The sequence below is a fragment of the Lepisma saccharinum genome, chromosome 1 (assembly GCF_977018435.1).
Source record: "Lepisma saccharinum chromosome 1, izLepSacc3.1, whole genome shotgun sequence".
Lineage (NCBI taxonomy): Eukaryota > Metazoa > Arthropoda > Insecta > Zygentoma > Lepismatidae > Lepisma > Lepisma saccharinum.
In genome coordinates, this window is record NC_139229.1 from 141,118,440 (window position 1) to 141,136,927 (window position 18,488).

Consider the following 18,488-nt stretch of genomic DNA (forward strand, 5'->3'; position numbering starts at 1 on the left):
TGATGAGGTTGATGAAATGTGACCAAAGCATGGTGCTGATCACATCATCTCCACTATGGCAGAGATCACGAATGTGTGATGCCCACACTCACCTACAGGCCTTCATATCAAGGTGCAATGCAGGGGAAGGGCTTGGTCTGCATTATTCACTTAATCCATTTAGTACAAACATAACACACATTTCCTTGCTTTTTATTTTTTACCTCAGGCCCATGAAAAGCACAATTGAGGTTCCACTGTAATGGAAAATGATGCAAGTTATACAATTATTTAGGGGTTCACTGCATCATTTTATCCACAAATTCTCTGTTCACAATATAATATATACACCATTCACATTGTATTGAGTTAATAACTGCATGGAGTGGAAATTTTTATTCTGTTTATTGACGAACAGAACAGAATCTTTTGTATATATTTTTCTTACACTACACCACTTTAAATGTACCCTGAAACTTACTTTGAAAGGTTTCATGAATGAATTAAAGTAACATAATTGACATTAATATATATATACAAAAAATTCTCGGAGCCTTATATGTTCTGGTTTAAATACAATTGTAACAATAACAACAACAATGACAACAATGGATAAAGACATTCAAAATGAGAACCAACAACATAAGATTATCTACAAGTATTAACTACACTGTATCATACATCAGCAAAATGTTTGCTATGAGTTTTCAGTCGAACAGTGGTTACATAATGATTAAATGCAATTAACACAAACATGTGTTGTATGAAACCAACTTTCACCATATTAATCAACCTGCCTGCCTCCCCCACTGTCCTTAATTATCACATAAAAAATTTGATCCAGAAAATACTTGGGTATATCTCTCACGAACTCCATAAGTGCTGTTTCTTCTGAGTTATTGGGGAAGGGGGGTGACATCTTACACATACATAATACATTTTTCTTGATAATTGTGGGAGATGTATCCCTCCTGTCCCCCTGATCATGACAAAATCTGTTTTACGATTTATATACTTAGTTGTATACAATGCTATCACCAATATCAAATGTATTTATTGATATAAATATCAAGATTAAAATTTCTATACAATAATTTCTAAATGTTGTGTAATAACTTTGAACTTTCACTAAACATCATAATAAATATTGAGAAGTTTCATGTTTCATTTGTACTTCACATTACCAAGAATTTTATATGTATTTATGGTAAATTTCTGTTAAGATCTTGAAAAAAAATGAAAAACTTACAACCTTTGTTGCTACATTTAGTACAGTGAGATGCATAACAATTAACAAGTGAGTTGTCCATTACTATGTTCATTTACTTTCTTTTATGTGATAAGAGGTTCAACAATTGGAACACCACCATTAATATAATTACCAACATGTGGAAAGTAAGAATTTGCTTGTTTATGTCCACTTTATGCTCAGATAAGCTAATTGGGACTGAGGCTACAGGTTAAAATAGGATCCGAACCACTTTGCAATATGCCTCTGTTAGGTATCAAACCCATATTTGCTTGATTACAAGACAACAGCATTACCACTATGCAATTGCAGAGATCCAGGATGTAAAAGAAAAACAAATGTAAACAACAATGGATAATTTGGTGGATAATATTTAATAGGGATGGAACTATATTAAATTTTTGTGGACACTGATAAACCACCAATTTAAAATTTCTGATACTATTCCGTTCCATATAAAATTGCAGACTTTGCTTCAAGAACACTAATGGTTCATTAACATTCTTCATTAATGAATATAACCAGGTGATTACAATGGGTTTTTTTTATTTGAAAAAAAAAATACATAAAAATAACAAATTGGGCACAATTTTGCACTAAATTATTAATTATTTATAGATGTACAGATCATTTTTATTGACAAACCTATATTAGCCAATAACAATAGAGTAACAAATATCTGTCCCATTCCTAATTGTTATGCATCACACTATACTTCCTTTTCCTGTGAGCAAGGAATCAAATCAGATTGTAACCAAAACATGCTAGTCAACCGCAATAATTCAAGTTCAATTACAGCCACATCAACCATGAAAACTTGATACAATTTCAACTGGTATCTATAATTGAAGTGAATGTTAATCACAACTCAAGTTGATATACAATTCAGGCATCCTGGCTGTTGCATAGAACACTGTTAGAATTCTAAATATTGGTGTTTAATGCATTCACACTAATTTTTGTCTCTCGGTCCACTAAAGGTGGTTTGTACTTATTTTTTTTCCATTAATGGTGATTTACAACAGGGAACAATATAAACCATGCAGAAATTTGCCAAATTAACTATCTTACACAACTCTGTTCAACTGAATCTCAACAATATGGAATATCTTGACAATATTAATTCACATGTTCATTGAAACAAATTCAGAATTTCAAGTATTGAAAATAATATCTTGAATATTTCTGTAGCCAATACAATTTCTAACAACAGATTGTTTATTGAATTAAAAATTTTTTATATCCTTACCATGCTCTAATGGTAATGTTGCAATTGTTTCATATCTCTTGTAGGATTACATTAAATGCTTACTTAATGTTTGAGAAGGCAAATTTAAGCACAGACATTGTGAATATTTGTCTTTATGTTATTAGTTTTGGCTACACTAATATTATTTCTGAGAATCTATCCTGCCATAAAATTTATGAAAACTGCAATTTACTTACAAAAGTACTTTGGTCCAGAAACTGTGACAGTAACAGAAGATTGAAACTGCCGATTTAAAAGAACATATGTATGTCAATATAAAATAATTTAGGATGTATACCAACTGACATACTCTCAATACTCAGTAAGATCTATATTCTAGTAACCACTTCAAAGATACATGTAGACCCTACAAGATCTGCCTGCCTAACCATAGCAAATACATGCTTACCACATAATAATTTACAAGCATAATGGAGAAAGTTATAAACCTCTTAAAAATAAATGCAAATAATTCATTAACATGAACAATTACACATATAACACTTAACAATAGCCACTAAAAGATCTATTTCTGCAACAGAAGGGAAATCCTGGTAACTCACCAGAAGTGCCTACACAAGTTACTTCTATTCACAATTGTAAACTAGATTTCTAACCTGGCTACAGTGATGTTATCAATCAACTACGCACAAGGATGCAATGAGTGCAGAAATTATTATTTTCCTAATTTCAATCTATATAGGTGTGCTTTGCACACATTTAGTAAAGAGTTTAAACACATTTGTTTGATATGAGTCAACAAATCTGTGCTCAACATTAAGCAACCATCTTTGTCACAACAATTACCAAACTTCAACCCACGTAACTTGCAAATGATATGTATGAAACATGTAATGATCTAATGGGAATCAAGACGATTAAGTACAAACAATTATTTCGATATTCATTTACACTCATATTTCTGTGTCATGAATTTAACACCAAGAATGTTAACACCTATTACACGTCTGTGCAAACAACATTTCTAAGATGCTTACATATAATCTTTATAAACACAACATAGAAAATTAAACACTTTGTTTCCAGCATTACCCAAAAATGATTTTGAATTCTCAAGCAAAAATGCATTCCTTGGGAACCAACCATTTTAGATACACAGGAAGTCGGGAATTCTGAGGAAAGCATTTTGGAATACATTTTGAACAAAAAGGCCCCTTTAGATATTTTGTTCTGGCATCTCCCTCAATTTTGATTTTGGTAGTAGTTTATATTTTCAAAAGAGACTTCATGGTTAGTAGGAATTGTAGAGCTTTCCTGGCGACGTGATTTGAACAGATGTTCTCGGGTTACCAACCAGGTTAGATTGGAATTAGCTTCCAATGTTTCGAGAGTATACATTGCTCTCAATCAGGGAATATAGAAATGGAGACAAGTATGGGGTTAAATATATGACAATTATGGTGCGGAATTTAGGTTCTGTCTTTTTATTGGCTCGCTCTGGATATTAATTGCTAGCATCCCTGCTAGCACCAACACAGGAGAATGTCCCACTACAATAGTTTTACCTTTTATTGGGCACACCTCTGGGAAATTAAGTAGAATTCTCGCAAGACACGGAGTGAAGACCACCACTCAAGACCAAGGCTCTTCTTCGCTCAATCAAGGATAACCTGGAGCTACGGATTCCAGGAGTATACCGTATGCCTTGCGAGTGTGGAACACCATACATAGGCCAAACAGGATGCACTATTGAACAATGACGCAATGAACATCAGCGCAACATCACATTTTTTCCAACCTGAAAAGTCAGGACTTGCAGAACACAGAATCACAGAGGGACACAGGGTTTTATTTATTGACATAAAAATAATAGTCAAATGTGCTGGGTACTGGGACCGACGAGTAAAAGAAGCCATAGCCATATCATGGGAAAGCAAAAATCTCAACAGGGACATGGAAATCCAGCTCAGTCACGCCTGGAATTCGCTCCTCCGTAAAAACAAAGCTGCAGCCAATAAGAACAAAAGGATCCAGAGCGAGCCAATAAGAAGACAGAACTCGAATTCCACACCATAATTGTCATATATTTAACCCCACACTCGTCTCAATTTCTATATTCCCTGATGATGAGAGCAATGTATATGCTCGAAACGTTGGAAGCTAACTCCAATCTAACTTGGTTGGTAACCTGAGAACGCCTGCTCGATTCATGGTTAGTGTTGCGAAACCAGTTTTTCATTGTTATTTATATAAAAATTTTCAACAACTGTTCAGTGAACAATGTATCTAATTACTGTTTTTTATATTCTCTCTCTTTTTTGTGTATATGCATCAAGCGAAATGATTTTATATTATGTGTAAGTTAGATATGTGTGAAGTGTGGGAGTAAAAACTGCGGAACCTCACAGAGACTTTGAGATTAGGAACTTACACCCACAAGTGAATTCGGGAACGTTCCGAGAGCTGACCCAGGCTCTCTGCTTGGGCGTTGCCAACAGTCATCACCAACAGTCATCGTAAGCATCTTCGTGAGAGGAACCGTGACACACGCACACATTTACAAGTGCGCTGTATATGCACATTCTACAGCCAAATTGACAGTCTAAATTGTTTAGTCCTTCGTGTACTTGTATTATAGTAATTAAATATATGTGTATATATCATCTTTGTGCGTCTGTTACTTATCCAGACACCGTGCAGGAACAGACGAATTTAGGATAATTCCGATCAGGATGGAGTTCAGTCAGTCAGCAAATGTAGTGTGGGGCTTTCTGGAAACTGACACTCAACAACAACACTTTCTATTTTGTAGGTTTTTGTTAATCCGATGTACTAATTTTTACCACTACATTTTATTTGAAGGGCTTGGGGGTAAGACATTTTGATCATCATTGAATTACAAAGTAGAGAGAGCCATCCTTCAATTTTCAAGTGTAATTGCCATGTCATGCAATTTGCATTGGACTCATTGAATGTTTCTGAAATTGGTAAACAACACGAAAACAATTTATCTACAGTATAGCTTCTAATAACTAGGGCTGAGCCAATACCACTTTGAACCGATACCAATGCTGATACTCTTACCGATTCCCACCGATACTGACACTTGAAAATTGCAATAATTAAAATTTGTTCAAAATATTGATATGTACATTATCTTCTCCAATTATATGCATCAATTTGCCAAGACATTTGCCTTAAAATATACAATAATTACTTCAGAATATTAAAATAGATATTATGTAATCACAAAATATTATTTGTGCAAAATTGGTGCAAAATAAAAAGAAATATAATTTTTTTTTTTGCATAATTTCCAGGATAATTAGACACCATGAAAGTTTAGCGTGGCATTTTTGAGCACCTCGTGAAAGACCAAAATGTCGGAATAGTATCGGCTGGTATCGGTAGATGAATTCTAACTGATATTTTCTGATATTGATATATCGACATCGGTATCAATAAATCAACATCGGTATCGACTCAGCCCTAAGCTTTCTGCTTAATATACTCAATAACGTCCAAAATGTCACTTACTATGTTTTATCTCCAATCCCTTCATTTGGGTTTCCTTTCCTCAAAATTCATACTTCAGATTTATTTATAAACATGATATTTGCAGCACATGGTAAACAGTGCATTCAATTTTTTTTTTGTGAGAAACTAAACTGTGACAAAATAAATCAGAGTAAAAAAAGAACCTATCCAAAAATGTTAAGTATACAAAACATTAGATTACACTCTAATGGCAGGAAAAAAAATCACTTGTCAATGAGAAATAGAGTGCTTTTTAAATCTACTGCACATCATTTTAAGTATTTCTACACAAATACCATGTCACAGATGTTTATTCAATATCACAATGATAATACCCACGAACTGATGCACAATTCTGTAGGTCTTTTTCCATTCACCGTACCAACAATATCATTTTGTAAATACACTGAACACCATGATATTGTGAATACAGCCAGTCATTGCACATTAAGTTGTTATTTGACTATTAAATATGAACCAATGCTGAAGGTTCATTCTAGTAATTTAGTGTATTCACAACATGCTACAACTTTTAGCAGTTCTTGTTGCAGCAAGTTGTAAAAAAAAAAATGCATGAATGGTTTCAGCCTACCCTGGCAAGGTCTTGTTTGCTTTTATCTAATGTTTTGCTTGAACGCCCAAGAAATATCTGTATTTGCATTCTTCTACTAGAACCAATGGAAGCATAGAGTTGTTAATAGACTGCAATACAGAATCCTTCTTGGAACAGAAGTGTGTCAAGGAAATGTTATAAAATAAGTTAGTGATGAAGTTACTACATTTGCGAAGATGATTCAAATTTCTATTCAATGGAAAATTGATTTTTAAGTTTTGGAGGGGACTAAGGTGATCAAAACTTAAAATGTAGAAAAATGTAAATTCTAGGAATATGTTGCTTTTTAGGACCATCAAGACTGAATGCATAATGTGAGAATGCAAAATTGAGGCTCAACTGTACATGTTAAGTCATGGTCTCTTTGGATTTTGGTTTATCACTACACCATAATAAAAAGGAATAGAGTAACACAGTATGTAGTAATATGCATATGCACTGAGAAATTGTTGCATCTTTGGCGAGTAGGGTAATTTTCTTCAGTCAGTATGGTGTCAAGTGCAGCGAAGACTTACTGCATTTTGGAGAGGTTAAAAATAAAGTCCATTACCACAGTTCAAAGGGACTTTGGTGCTAATCACAGCATCTCCACCATGCAAGAACGAGAATGTGTGGAGCTCAACCTCAACACCCCTTCCCCTCCATTGGACAAAGGGAAGCATGTCCCCCTCTCTCTCCCCCCTCCCTCCCTCCCTCCGCACAAGGCTTTGAAACTCATAGTTAGGAAATTAAAAATACAGACCCAAATACAATCTTCCTAGCAACAAGGTTTCTTCTCTTTTTTTTGGAAATAAAGAGTGTTTGTTAATGGAGCTCATAGACTGGTTCTTAAACCAGAAATAGTGGTGCTGGCACAATGAACCAAAAATTGCTGTTCTGAATTGATGATCACCAAGAAATTATTACATTAGTAATCTATTTGACCACTTTTAGTGTCCTAATGATGGATCAAGGTGCAGTTTCATTTAGTTCACCGAAAGAACAAACTAATAAACATTGTTTGCAAACTACAAACAAAATTTACTATCCATATAAAATTTACTATCACGATAAAACTGAAAACACTGATTGTTGCCGGAGGGTGATTGTAAGTGGATAAAATGACATGTCAAACAGATTTTTAAGCATAATAAATTTTAAAATAATGCACATTTTGTATTTCATAAGATTTTCAGTGTTGCCATATATAGCAAAAAACATGGCAAGAATCAGAAATATTGAGGTACATGATTATTCTGCAATTCAATAATACACTGGCAAGGAAAGGAATGCTTTGCAGTCCAAGACCTGCCAGTACCTTTACATTGTCCAGTGTGCGATTCCCATTGCCATGGTTTACTGGCTTTCTAAATTGAGGTCATTGCTTTCATGATGCCAGGTGAAAACTGACATTTTGGAACTTAACCACAGAACCACTGAAGTTGTGAGCTTTAACCATTCATTAACGTGAGAGCTCTGGTAGAAAGGTGCTCTTGACAAGATATTTTATTTACAAGGCCCATCTAAAGTTCCACTAAGTTATATATTCATTAAGTTGGGAATTCTGTCACTAAAGTCCTGTAGAGATGTGAAGAATAAGCATGGAGGAAAAAATATAATTTTAATACCGAGTACAACTTGTTTTTGAAAATGAGAATTTGAGGGGAAAATAACATGAAAAGTGAGTCCCTAATGATTTGATGAAAATTGAAGGGATCTCACAAAGGAGCACCTGCCAGGTCAAGATGGTGAAACAAGACAATCAATCCATGTACCTGGCTACCAAGAAGGTTAGCTTTTTGTAACAATAAGAATGGAAAATCAACATATGACAAATCATAAACAAATAAATAGTCAAGCTCTGTAAGTTCTTAAACCTGGGATCCCTCCCTACATTGTATGTTACTAGAACTAGATAGGACAAGAATTGAGGATTTGTCTATCTGGATGACATTAAATAAATCATTTCCTACATCTTTCAAGATGTTCCATGTTTGGGCAGGTTCTCCTAATCTACTGAACTAGTGGTCCAGCAACAAACATCAGTATTTCACACAAAATCACATGCAACAAAAATTCATAATTTATGTATGTTACTTTTGACTTGAAAGTAGTGGTTACCCAGTTGGTATCAAATGACTACCATGCAGATACCTTGGTTCTATTCCTAGGGTGTGGTTATCTCAGGGAGGAATTTTTCTGACAATGCCTCATCATACAGCAGCTAACCAACCTCTAATCAACGACTACCTAGGAGGTAAAGGTAGTTACAGTGTGGTACTGAGCACATCACCTCCACTATAGTTGACATTGAGAATGTGTGGGGCCATACGTACAAACACCCTATGTAATTACATGGCACGGTACAATGCACTGGGGATAACTTTACCTTTTGTTTTGTTTTCCATATATTGAAGTGAGGGAGGAAGTAACAACTGTCTCTATCTCAAATGAACAAAAGAACTCGACACAAAGGACCATATGGCACCAAAAAATGCTACCACTATTACTGGGTTAAGGACAGATTATGATTCATGATTCTTTTCAGCAAGAGTGCACCTAAATATTGGCAAAGCTCTTCTGGTAGTAGAAAGCCATCATAGGTAAACCACTCATTATTGTCAATACTCTACTTTCTTCTGAGTATTTGCACGGAATACTAGAAGTAGGTGAGACATATTATATATATTTACATATACACACAGCACTACACTAACACTACAGAAAAAAAAACTTTCTCAACAAACACAACAGAAATCTACTCTTGCTATAATTACTACTTTCCCTGGCTTAAAAACGGAAGAAATAGGCATTTCCTGCATAACATATACAATTCCCCAATACATATTAACATGTATATACATATACAGACATCATATGTATATGTACTGATTAATTGCAAATAACACTCTCATTTTTACAATAAATATATACTGTGCAAAGTGATTGCACTATATAACATGCATTTGATATTTTTTTATCAATTTTTTTAATCACAACATTGTTAAGACACTATTTCATATCTTATTGCTCTTTCTTACATATACATGTTTTATGTATATGCTAACACCACTCAAAACAGTGAATACCTCTGTTCAGGTATTATAAATGCAAATTTTAACCGGCTCTTCGCAATACAAGTTGCTTTGTATACACAACTTCTGGGTAACAAGAGTAAGGCAGCATTTCTGTGTATGGTATCTAGATACTGGCTATCTTTATGACACACAGACATCATACGCTAATATACAAAGAGTTCTGGGAAATGAATCTCATATGCAGGGGGGTTGGTGGCTGGAGTTTTCAGCGAATCATCATGTCTGTCAGACTTTGATGTCGGGGTTGGAGTCGCAGGTGCACGCATAGTTTCTACAAAAGTGGTTGACAATTTTCCAAATATTTCGTTCAGTTTGTTCTGAAGAACGTCATTCTGAAATGAGTACAAGTGAGCAATTCAACATACAAAGGAGGCAAATGCTTGATAAAGAGAACATGGTAATGAAAAATGCATAACTAGTTAAATTATTTAATTTACAGCACATATTTGTACCTTTATGTTTAGTGCAGCAGGGAGGTGATGGAAGGAAAGGTACAAGTAGGAAGAAATATCCATGGCCTACATTAAAGATAATATTCAAGTATTCAGTTGGAGAGTCTATAGGAAGGCAATGCAAAAACCAGATGGCCAGAGTGGGGTTTTGAAGAAGGCAATGGAAAAGCCAGATGACTGGGGGGATCTGAGGAAGGCAATCAAAAGACCAGGGTGGCCAGTATGGGATTTACACCTTCAATCTCACAAATGAGATAGTCCTTGGTAGACTACATTACCAATAACATATATACTTTTCCCCCCCCTCTACGGAAAATGCAGATTGATGTTCAAATAATGAAAGTTACTATAATGTGTCACTAAATTCATAATTACAACCATTATATCTGTACTGGGAGGAAAGGGGTAAGTCCAAAATGAGTTGCATCCATTTTCTGGATCCCTGAAAGCCAATCATGGATCACATAAGTTAACTAGTAAATAAGATATATGTTAAAATCATCTCTAACCTAACCTAACCAAATCTAATCTCATGTTTTTCCATCTCCTGTAAAATCGACTTTTTGGACACTACCATTTTCCGCACTCTTGACAGATATATTTCTAGAAGTTATACCTGTATGTCTTAATTGGATCTACTATGATACTTGATGGCGATAAGGAGCTTCAACTACTCACCACATTCCATTTCATGTTCCTTTGTATTTGTATTTTGCTTACTTAGCATTGCTTTTCGGCCATTTTTGGCTCATCGTGATGATTGCTCAAGGGCCACTCACAAAGAACACCACGGCTGGACACTCCAATGCAAAGGCTAGGACTTGAATCCAGGAACTTTGGTTTCAAGACCAAAAGTTGACAACTTTAAGCTCATTACCCACTCAGATGCCACAAATGCACCACCCTGAACCTCCGAGTGGAAAATTCCATGCACCACACTGCCATGCTCCGAACCACGCTGCTGCATAGAACATTTTCCATGCTCGGCTGAGCATGACCCTAGCTGGTGCTAAATGAAGAGATGCGGAATTATATGAGAGAGCACACTGTGTGCCTGTAACCCAGAGTGAGGTAACTGACATTTGAACTGACTCTTGGCGGGAAAAGTGACAAGTGTATTGCAAGGTAACATATAAGTCTTGGAAAAACACAAACTTAAACTTACATTAATGTCAACTTCTTTTCCTTTGGCAACCAAACAATTGTCTAATTATCTAATTGTCACTCCTCTAAAGTTCCTTGCCCAAACGGGAACGAAGCATCCAGACAAGGCCCATGTTATATAATGAACGAATAACATTGGGTCAAACAAACATGTACATATATCTTGTAGATTTTGACAACTTCCGAGGGAACAAGAAAGAACGTTATGGTGCATTTGCCAATTCAGAAATAGCTTATATTTCAGCAGTTAATCAAGTTGGTTATCCTAATGTTAAGACAAAATTCATATATAACTCCAAGTCTTCTACATTTCGAGTGCAAAAAGTTTACATGTAGCATCAAATTTTCCTTTCCATTTGGGAAAAATATGTTACAAAAATGCCATGATTATGAATGTCTTAATTATTTTAACCACTTTAAACTTACTTTAAGATCAAAACTAAATAGTTTGGCCATATGTATTGCAATTGTAACAATTACCCTATCTTGTAATCAATACATTACACCTAAGTCTTTCTTTAAAAAAAATTTAGTTTGCAATATCAGTGAGATTGTAGTGTCAAAATATAAAGTGGAAGACATTAGTTTTGTTTACTCAGTAAAAATAGAATCCGATTGTCAATGATACATATGCCACTGCAAACACTTTTTCACTGTTTTATAAATGAGCATGAACCAAATTTGATAAATGTATGTCACATGTTTAAGAATATTTGATCTCCAGTGCTGTGAATTGCATATCCTCATGACATGCAATTTAGGAAGGAAATTTATACAGATTTATACTTTCATTCTTGGTGAAGCACAATTCCTGTAATTCCTTCCTGGTTAGTAGTCACCTTCATTATAACATACCTGAACCTTGCTCAATAATAAAGCAAATTCAATTCAATGCACTACAGTGGAATTTTGATTTTATGTTTTTAAAGGGATCAAGTTGAAAGACCTTAAAATAAAGGAAAATGTAAATTCTGGGAAAATTTTATAGCATTTTGCTCTATTGGAACAATGAACACTGAATGTATAATGCAGGAAAACGTAAAACAGGAAATCAAAGAACGTAAAATTGGGGGTTCCACTGTATTACTGATGAAATAGTGAAAAAACAAAGTATCCATGACCATGAATTTTCACAAATCATGAAAAATTAGTTGTTTTTTTCAGTAAAAGTAACTGTGAAATGAAAAATATTTGTGAAGTTGTCTCATCTCTTCATACTTCAAAAGAATCAGTCTCCATAGAATTGTCTTTTACTTTTTTGAAAACTAATAACATGCCATTCATAGACACTGGTAAAAGTATACAGGGGTCACAATGTGTAGAGTAGGCTTGGACAACCTGCCGTATTCGTGGAAGTGTTCTCTTGTATGTAGCAGTACTATAGCAACATAAGAGGGGCAGAAAGGAGGGAGTTAGCATGGTAGAAGGTTTCTTCAGTTGCGTTCATTCAATGAGAAATCTTATAATCTGATGCACGAGTAACAGTGAAGTTTGGCATTGTAATTAGGGCAGAAGAAACAGAAGTGTGCCTTTGCCACAGTATTATTTAGTCGTGCTCTGCTCTTCATTGACCTTGAGGTGTAGTATGCATGAAACACTCACTGGCCTCCATAAGTGAAAGTAAGATGCTCAGTCCTGGTGTAGAAAATATAAAAGAACTTTTTTTTTAAGGTCAAATTTCAACACTCCAAAACTTCGTATCCTGCATGTATCCAATAATACAGCTGGTTTCTATGGTTTTTACTGTTGGGGGAAAAAAAAAACTGGTACTTACCTTTGCCTGGGTCCGCGACACAAGATCCTCAAAGGCTGCAGTTCTGAAAGTCTCGCTCAGCTGCAACCTGCGTTCCTCTTCTGCTTCACGCTCTACATCAGTTGATTCCTGGAGAATCTTTTTCATGGATTCGAATGTCAACTCTTCCTCTGGGTGTTTCTAGAGATAGAAGAATTGCTAATGTCATAAATGTGCAATGTTTACTTTTTTCACGATACATGCCCCTCTTATGTAGCTATAGTACCTTGCCCAAAAAAAACAACAACTAATTTTCATTTTTACAATTATGAATTTGGTTTGATTTTGATTTGATTTGATTTGTTGTTTTAAGTCCACTTTATGCACAGTAAGGCTAATCGGGACTGGACCTACAGTTTAAAGTGGGATCCGAACCACTTGTGCCTCCACCGGGTATCGAACCTGGGACCCCTTGATTACAAGGCGACGATGCTACCACTGCGCCATCGGGGAGGCCCCAATTATGCATTTGGGGAAGGGGTTGCAGCCTCATCAGTGTCGAGGTTATGTGGAGTTACACTGGACCACAGTGCATGCTCTTGCATTAATTCATGGACATATGAGTATAGACATGTGAGCCAAATAACACAAATATTGTTATTATTATTATTGCAATTACAGTCTTCATTCATTGCAATAGAGAGTGACTTTAAGGATAGTCTGTATTGTCCATTTACTTACCCTTTGCATCCCAGGGGAAGAAGCCACACTATCCACCTCCACTGTTATAGAATTCAGATCTCCAACACTGCCTCTCATCCCCGTATCCACCCATGAATGACGAGGCAAGCCACTGTATGGACCCTGCATCCGAGATATATCAAAGCCTGCCGTGCGTAGGCACTCTGTAACTCCAAGCTGATCCACAAGCACGTCTGTAGGAACCTGAGCAGATAGATCTTTGTAATGGACCTTTAGTTCTGGTAGCAAGTGGGGTGTTTTCTGCTGACGCAAACTAACAAGCTGTGAAAAATAGGAAAACACTTGTTGTGGGAAATTTAAACACAAACACCAACTCAGAACTTCGAAGCTTTAGAACAAAAGATTAATTTATTCACAAACATGGTGTTGCCTTTTAACAAACTTTCACAATGGGTATGAGGTGAACAACTTTTCTTAATATAGGTTCAGACTAATTTTGCTAAAACCATTCCCAGACAATTTCAGGTTTGCCATGAATTTCCAAAAAATTCCAGATTATGATTTTCAAGTTTCAACATTTCTCTAAAATTCCCATTTTTGAAGTAATTAGTAAAGATTTCCATTTCATTTTTTTCACCAAGTTGCATAAATGAGACACCTTCAAGTACACGTACACAAGTCAACCACTTGAAGTACTCAGCTACCAACTCCATGATCACACGTTCTTGCAAAATGCAATAAAAAATACACTTTTTAAGTGAAAGTTTTCATTAGAATATGAAAATGAAGTGATAATGCTTATTAAAAAAAAGAGGCACTTAATTCTCTCTCTTTCATGCTTTCATCATTAAAAAATGTCCATATGTATCGGTAATATCAGTGGTACAGACATCAGGAACAATTGTGTTAAAAAAACTGGTATTTCTGCAATTCAGGTCATGTTAGTTATACAATGTAGTCTAATTCTGTGCCAAAATGGTGTCACAAAAGGAGATGTATTTATTAAATGACAGCCATTGTAATATTCTTGCCATGTATCTATTCAAATCTATAAATATTTCTGAGTACAATAATGATAGATTGCCATGTTAGAGTTGTGAGATAACTGTTGTATCTATTTAGAGTAATTTTAAATTTTATTTTCACAGAACTGGTGTGATGTAGTTCCACTTTACTTGGAATATATTCTTACCTTTGTTGCATACTCCAAGAGAGATTTAATAGGTACAACATGTGGAATCAGGAGTAGCAAACTAGCAACTATTGCATGGAGATTGAACTTCTGTGCAGCACTTAATGAAGTGTTTGTTAAAGCCACATCCTGTAAGCAAGTAAATTCAATATTTTTGTTAGTTTCTCATTTATTCACATGCACGAAGAGAAAGCTAGACTTGTGCATTTCTACATATCCCAATAAAAGTTCAAATATGATTTACATTCACTGTATCAACAGCAAATTGATTATTTTCACACTGGCCAAAATGGATTTAGAAGAAAAAACCTGAATTGTGGATTACATACTTTGTTGAATGAGTTTCAAGATGGTTAATTGGTTGTTGTTGACAAAACACAATCTCCCAGTTGCTAGGTTTTTAGTTTTTACATCACATTTTTTTCAATTTTTGCTATCCTGATTGTATTTTTCTTGACTGTTGGTTTTCTGTTGATATAAAAACAGAAGACAATGCAACTGTGCTTTGTCAGCAATAATCAATTAACGATACTGGAACAGATTTAGCAACCTATGTAATCCACAATACAGGTTTTATCCTTCTAATTCAATTGGCTCTGAAGATGCAGACAAGAAATTTGTGGAACATTACCTGTTATAAAATCATCAATATGCTGTTTATAAGTATACAGTGAATAATAATCTCATGTGTATGAAAATTATCATTATGTTAAGTCATGGTAATTAATTGACAACTTTTTATCAATAATCAAAGTTAATACATGCCAACTCTCAATACAATTACACACATACAATACACTAATGAAATGCTTGGTATTCCAATATAATACCAAAGTGGCAATGGCAAAGAATAAAAAATCCCTTATGAAAACAGAATTTAACAATTTCAAAATTTCAATACAACTATTAATAACTACTAATCATTGGGAAAACGACTGTAGAGTGAAGAATATTAAATAATAATATTTCAAAAACAAGTATGCCATTACTATGGGCTATTACACATTATTTTGTCACTATGTCATGTTATACAGTATGACATAATCAGCTTGTGTCAAGTTTATTACCAAATAATAGGTCAAAACTCGAAAACTGTTAATGCAGCAAAAAATCTGATTGCATATTCTTAAAGCTCATGCTAATTTGCATACTTTATCTTAATAATTTTGGAATGGCACACGATTAATGATGCACAATAAGTGTAAATTGCTACAGTTTTTGTTCAACTTGTAAAATATGTAAAACATTCAACTTACAATAAAATAAATTATATGGAGTGAAAGTTCTTTACTTGCTGTCTTAAAGATTTGTATAAATACCATTTACAGGTCTGGAGTTACTAACACTTTCATTCCAGTGTATCCTTGGAAATAGACATATCTCATCTTAGTTTGTTTGTTTGGGTTGGGAATTAAGTACACTTTATGCCTTGATAGGCTAATCGGGACTGGACCTAGAGTTTAAAGTGGGATCCGAACCCCTGTGCAATGTGTCTCTTCCAGGATCGAACAGGAGGCCCTTTGATTACAAAGTGACGACATTACCACTATGCCATCAGGAAAGCCCTCAAAATCTTGTCAGCTGCAAGGAGTGTTATTAATTCTCCTAATTCCACAACAGATAAATCTGCACTTTATTGTTATTTCTGCTAATAAAAACAACTACTTTTTAAACTTATTGCCAACATAAATTGGTGCTATCATGTGCATCTGCCCAACAAGTATATATTTACAATATGTCATAGAAGATAAGTTACCTGTATAGTAATCAGGAACCTTAGCACATCCATCACAGTATCCTCGCAACCCAATTCAACCCAGAGCAAAGCAAATGTGGTGTAAAGTGCTTCCATATTTTCCACAGTATTATTCTCCTGTTCCAAGCTCTCATATAAGCTCAAGAATATCTCTGGCCCATGTTTCTTAATGAATATAATGTCGGGACGAGAACATTTTTCTACGAAGAGCTTCAACTCAGCTACCTTGATCCTGTTAAAAATGCAAACACAAAGCATGAAATAATGTTACTATTAATGAAGATCATCAATCAATGTTCAAGCTAGAATCTAGATTAGGATTAGGCTTGATCACTAATCTTTAATTAACCTCATGGCATTTCTATAAATATTAAGTACTAGATAAATATTACGTTTCTCATATATGAGAGATGATGCTTTTGCACTTAATGACACTAAATATTATAGATGGTACAGATTAATTGGTACTCTATCAGTATTGGCTGATATAGGCATATTGGTGTATCGGTTTATTGCTAACATTACTGATTCAATATATCTATAAATATCTTATAATTCAGTGCAACATTCTGCCATTCTGTTGAAATTTTTATGGATACAAACATGTAATCTTCATTCCCTACTTTTTTTTTTAAAGTAAATGTCTTAAGAAATTATAGTGAATTTTGAGCTGTGTGAATATGCAGACTCTTTTGCATTGCAGTCATAGCTCAATGAACCATTTATAATTTTATATCGGATTGGTAGAATATTAGTTAACGGTATTGGTAAATTTTATATCAGTACTTTATGGGTATCGGCCAAAGTTCCATATCAGCTCATCCCTACTAAATATAAATGTTTATGATATAATTGCATGGTTTATGTCTCATATTATTAGAATAATTAAGTCAATAAAATTTTGGTGGGCAGGCCGTGTAGTATGCATGGAAGAGGATAGAAAAGTTTACAGGGATCTCATTGGAAAACCTGGTAGCAAGTGATCTGTGGGAAGGCCCAGAGGAACATGGAACAACAATATTAAGATGGACCTGAAGGAAATTGGTAAGAATGGTTAAGAGTGAATTGATCCTGCCCAGGATAGGGACATATGCTGCTGCAGCAATAAACTTTTGGGTTTAGGAATGTCAGAGAGTTAGATATAATTACGTAACTTTAAGCTCAAAAGTACAAGAGATAAATAATTTTTGAATATGTGCATGTAACACGTGCAACTTCTAAATTTTCATTTTGCATTGTAATACGAATAATGGCATTTTTAACTTTATGATCTGCTACCAAATAATTCAATTGCTTCATGAAAATAAAGGAGTAACATTTAACAATTAAGACTGTACATTGGTAGAAAGTACTTACGTTGGTTTCAATAGCTTATCCAAGTTTTGGTGCCTGTCAATCAAAGTATGTAAGATTTTCTGTACAAGCAGTCGCATATCTGCATCAGGAGCAAGTGACATTCTCAACAATGGTTCCAAAAATGACAATGGGAAGGTTGTGTTAAAATGTACCGTGCGATATTTCGTTCCAACCTAAAAAGGAAAGCAATGCAAGGATTAACTGGTACATTATATCACACACAAATCTGAAAAATTACTATTTTCCTTCTCATCAACAATTACTGCATTCATCTTGTCTGAATCAGTTCTATGCACAAAGTGAAAATCACATAAATTAAAGTCTATCATTAAACAAGTGATGAATCCTTAAGCAATTCATAACATAGGTATTTTTTATTATTTTGTGTTGCTTTTCTGCCAGTTTTGGATAATCGTGACAATGATATTGAACGATGATTTAATTAAATTGATGAAGAGATGCTAATTTT

The 18,488-nt window shown here is 34.6% G+C and overlaps 1 protein-coding gene across 2 annotated transcripts in view; it reads right to left on the bottom strand.

The window, feature by feature from the left end:
• Positions 1-365: 365 nt before the first annotated feature.
• Positions 366-18,488, bottom strand: part of stmA (Protein EFR3 homolog stmA) — a 59,056-nt gene continuing 40,933 nt past the window's right edge. For both annotated transcript variants that reach the window (XM_083139510.1, XM_083139506.1), the window contains 6 exons: positions 18,020-18,192; positions 16,664-16,895; positions 14,908-15,036; positions 13,755-14,036; positions 13,056-13,214; positions 366-9,997 (listed from right to left, as the gene is read on the bottom strand). In XM_083139510.1, the coding sequence (XP_082995636.1) occupies positions 9,809-9,997; positions 13,056-13,214; positions 13,755-14,036; positions 14,908-15,036; positions 16,664-16,895; positions 18,020-18,192 (1,164 nt within the window). In that variant the 3' untranslated portion in view covers positions 366-9,808. The remainder of the gene's footprint in view (positions 9,998-13,055; positions 13,215-13,754; positions 14,037-14,907; positions 15,037-16,663; positions 16,896-18,019; positions 18,193-18,488) is intronic.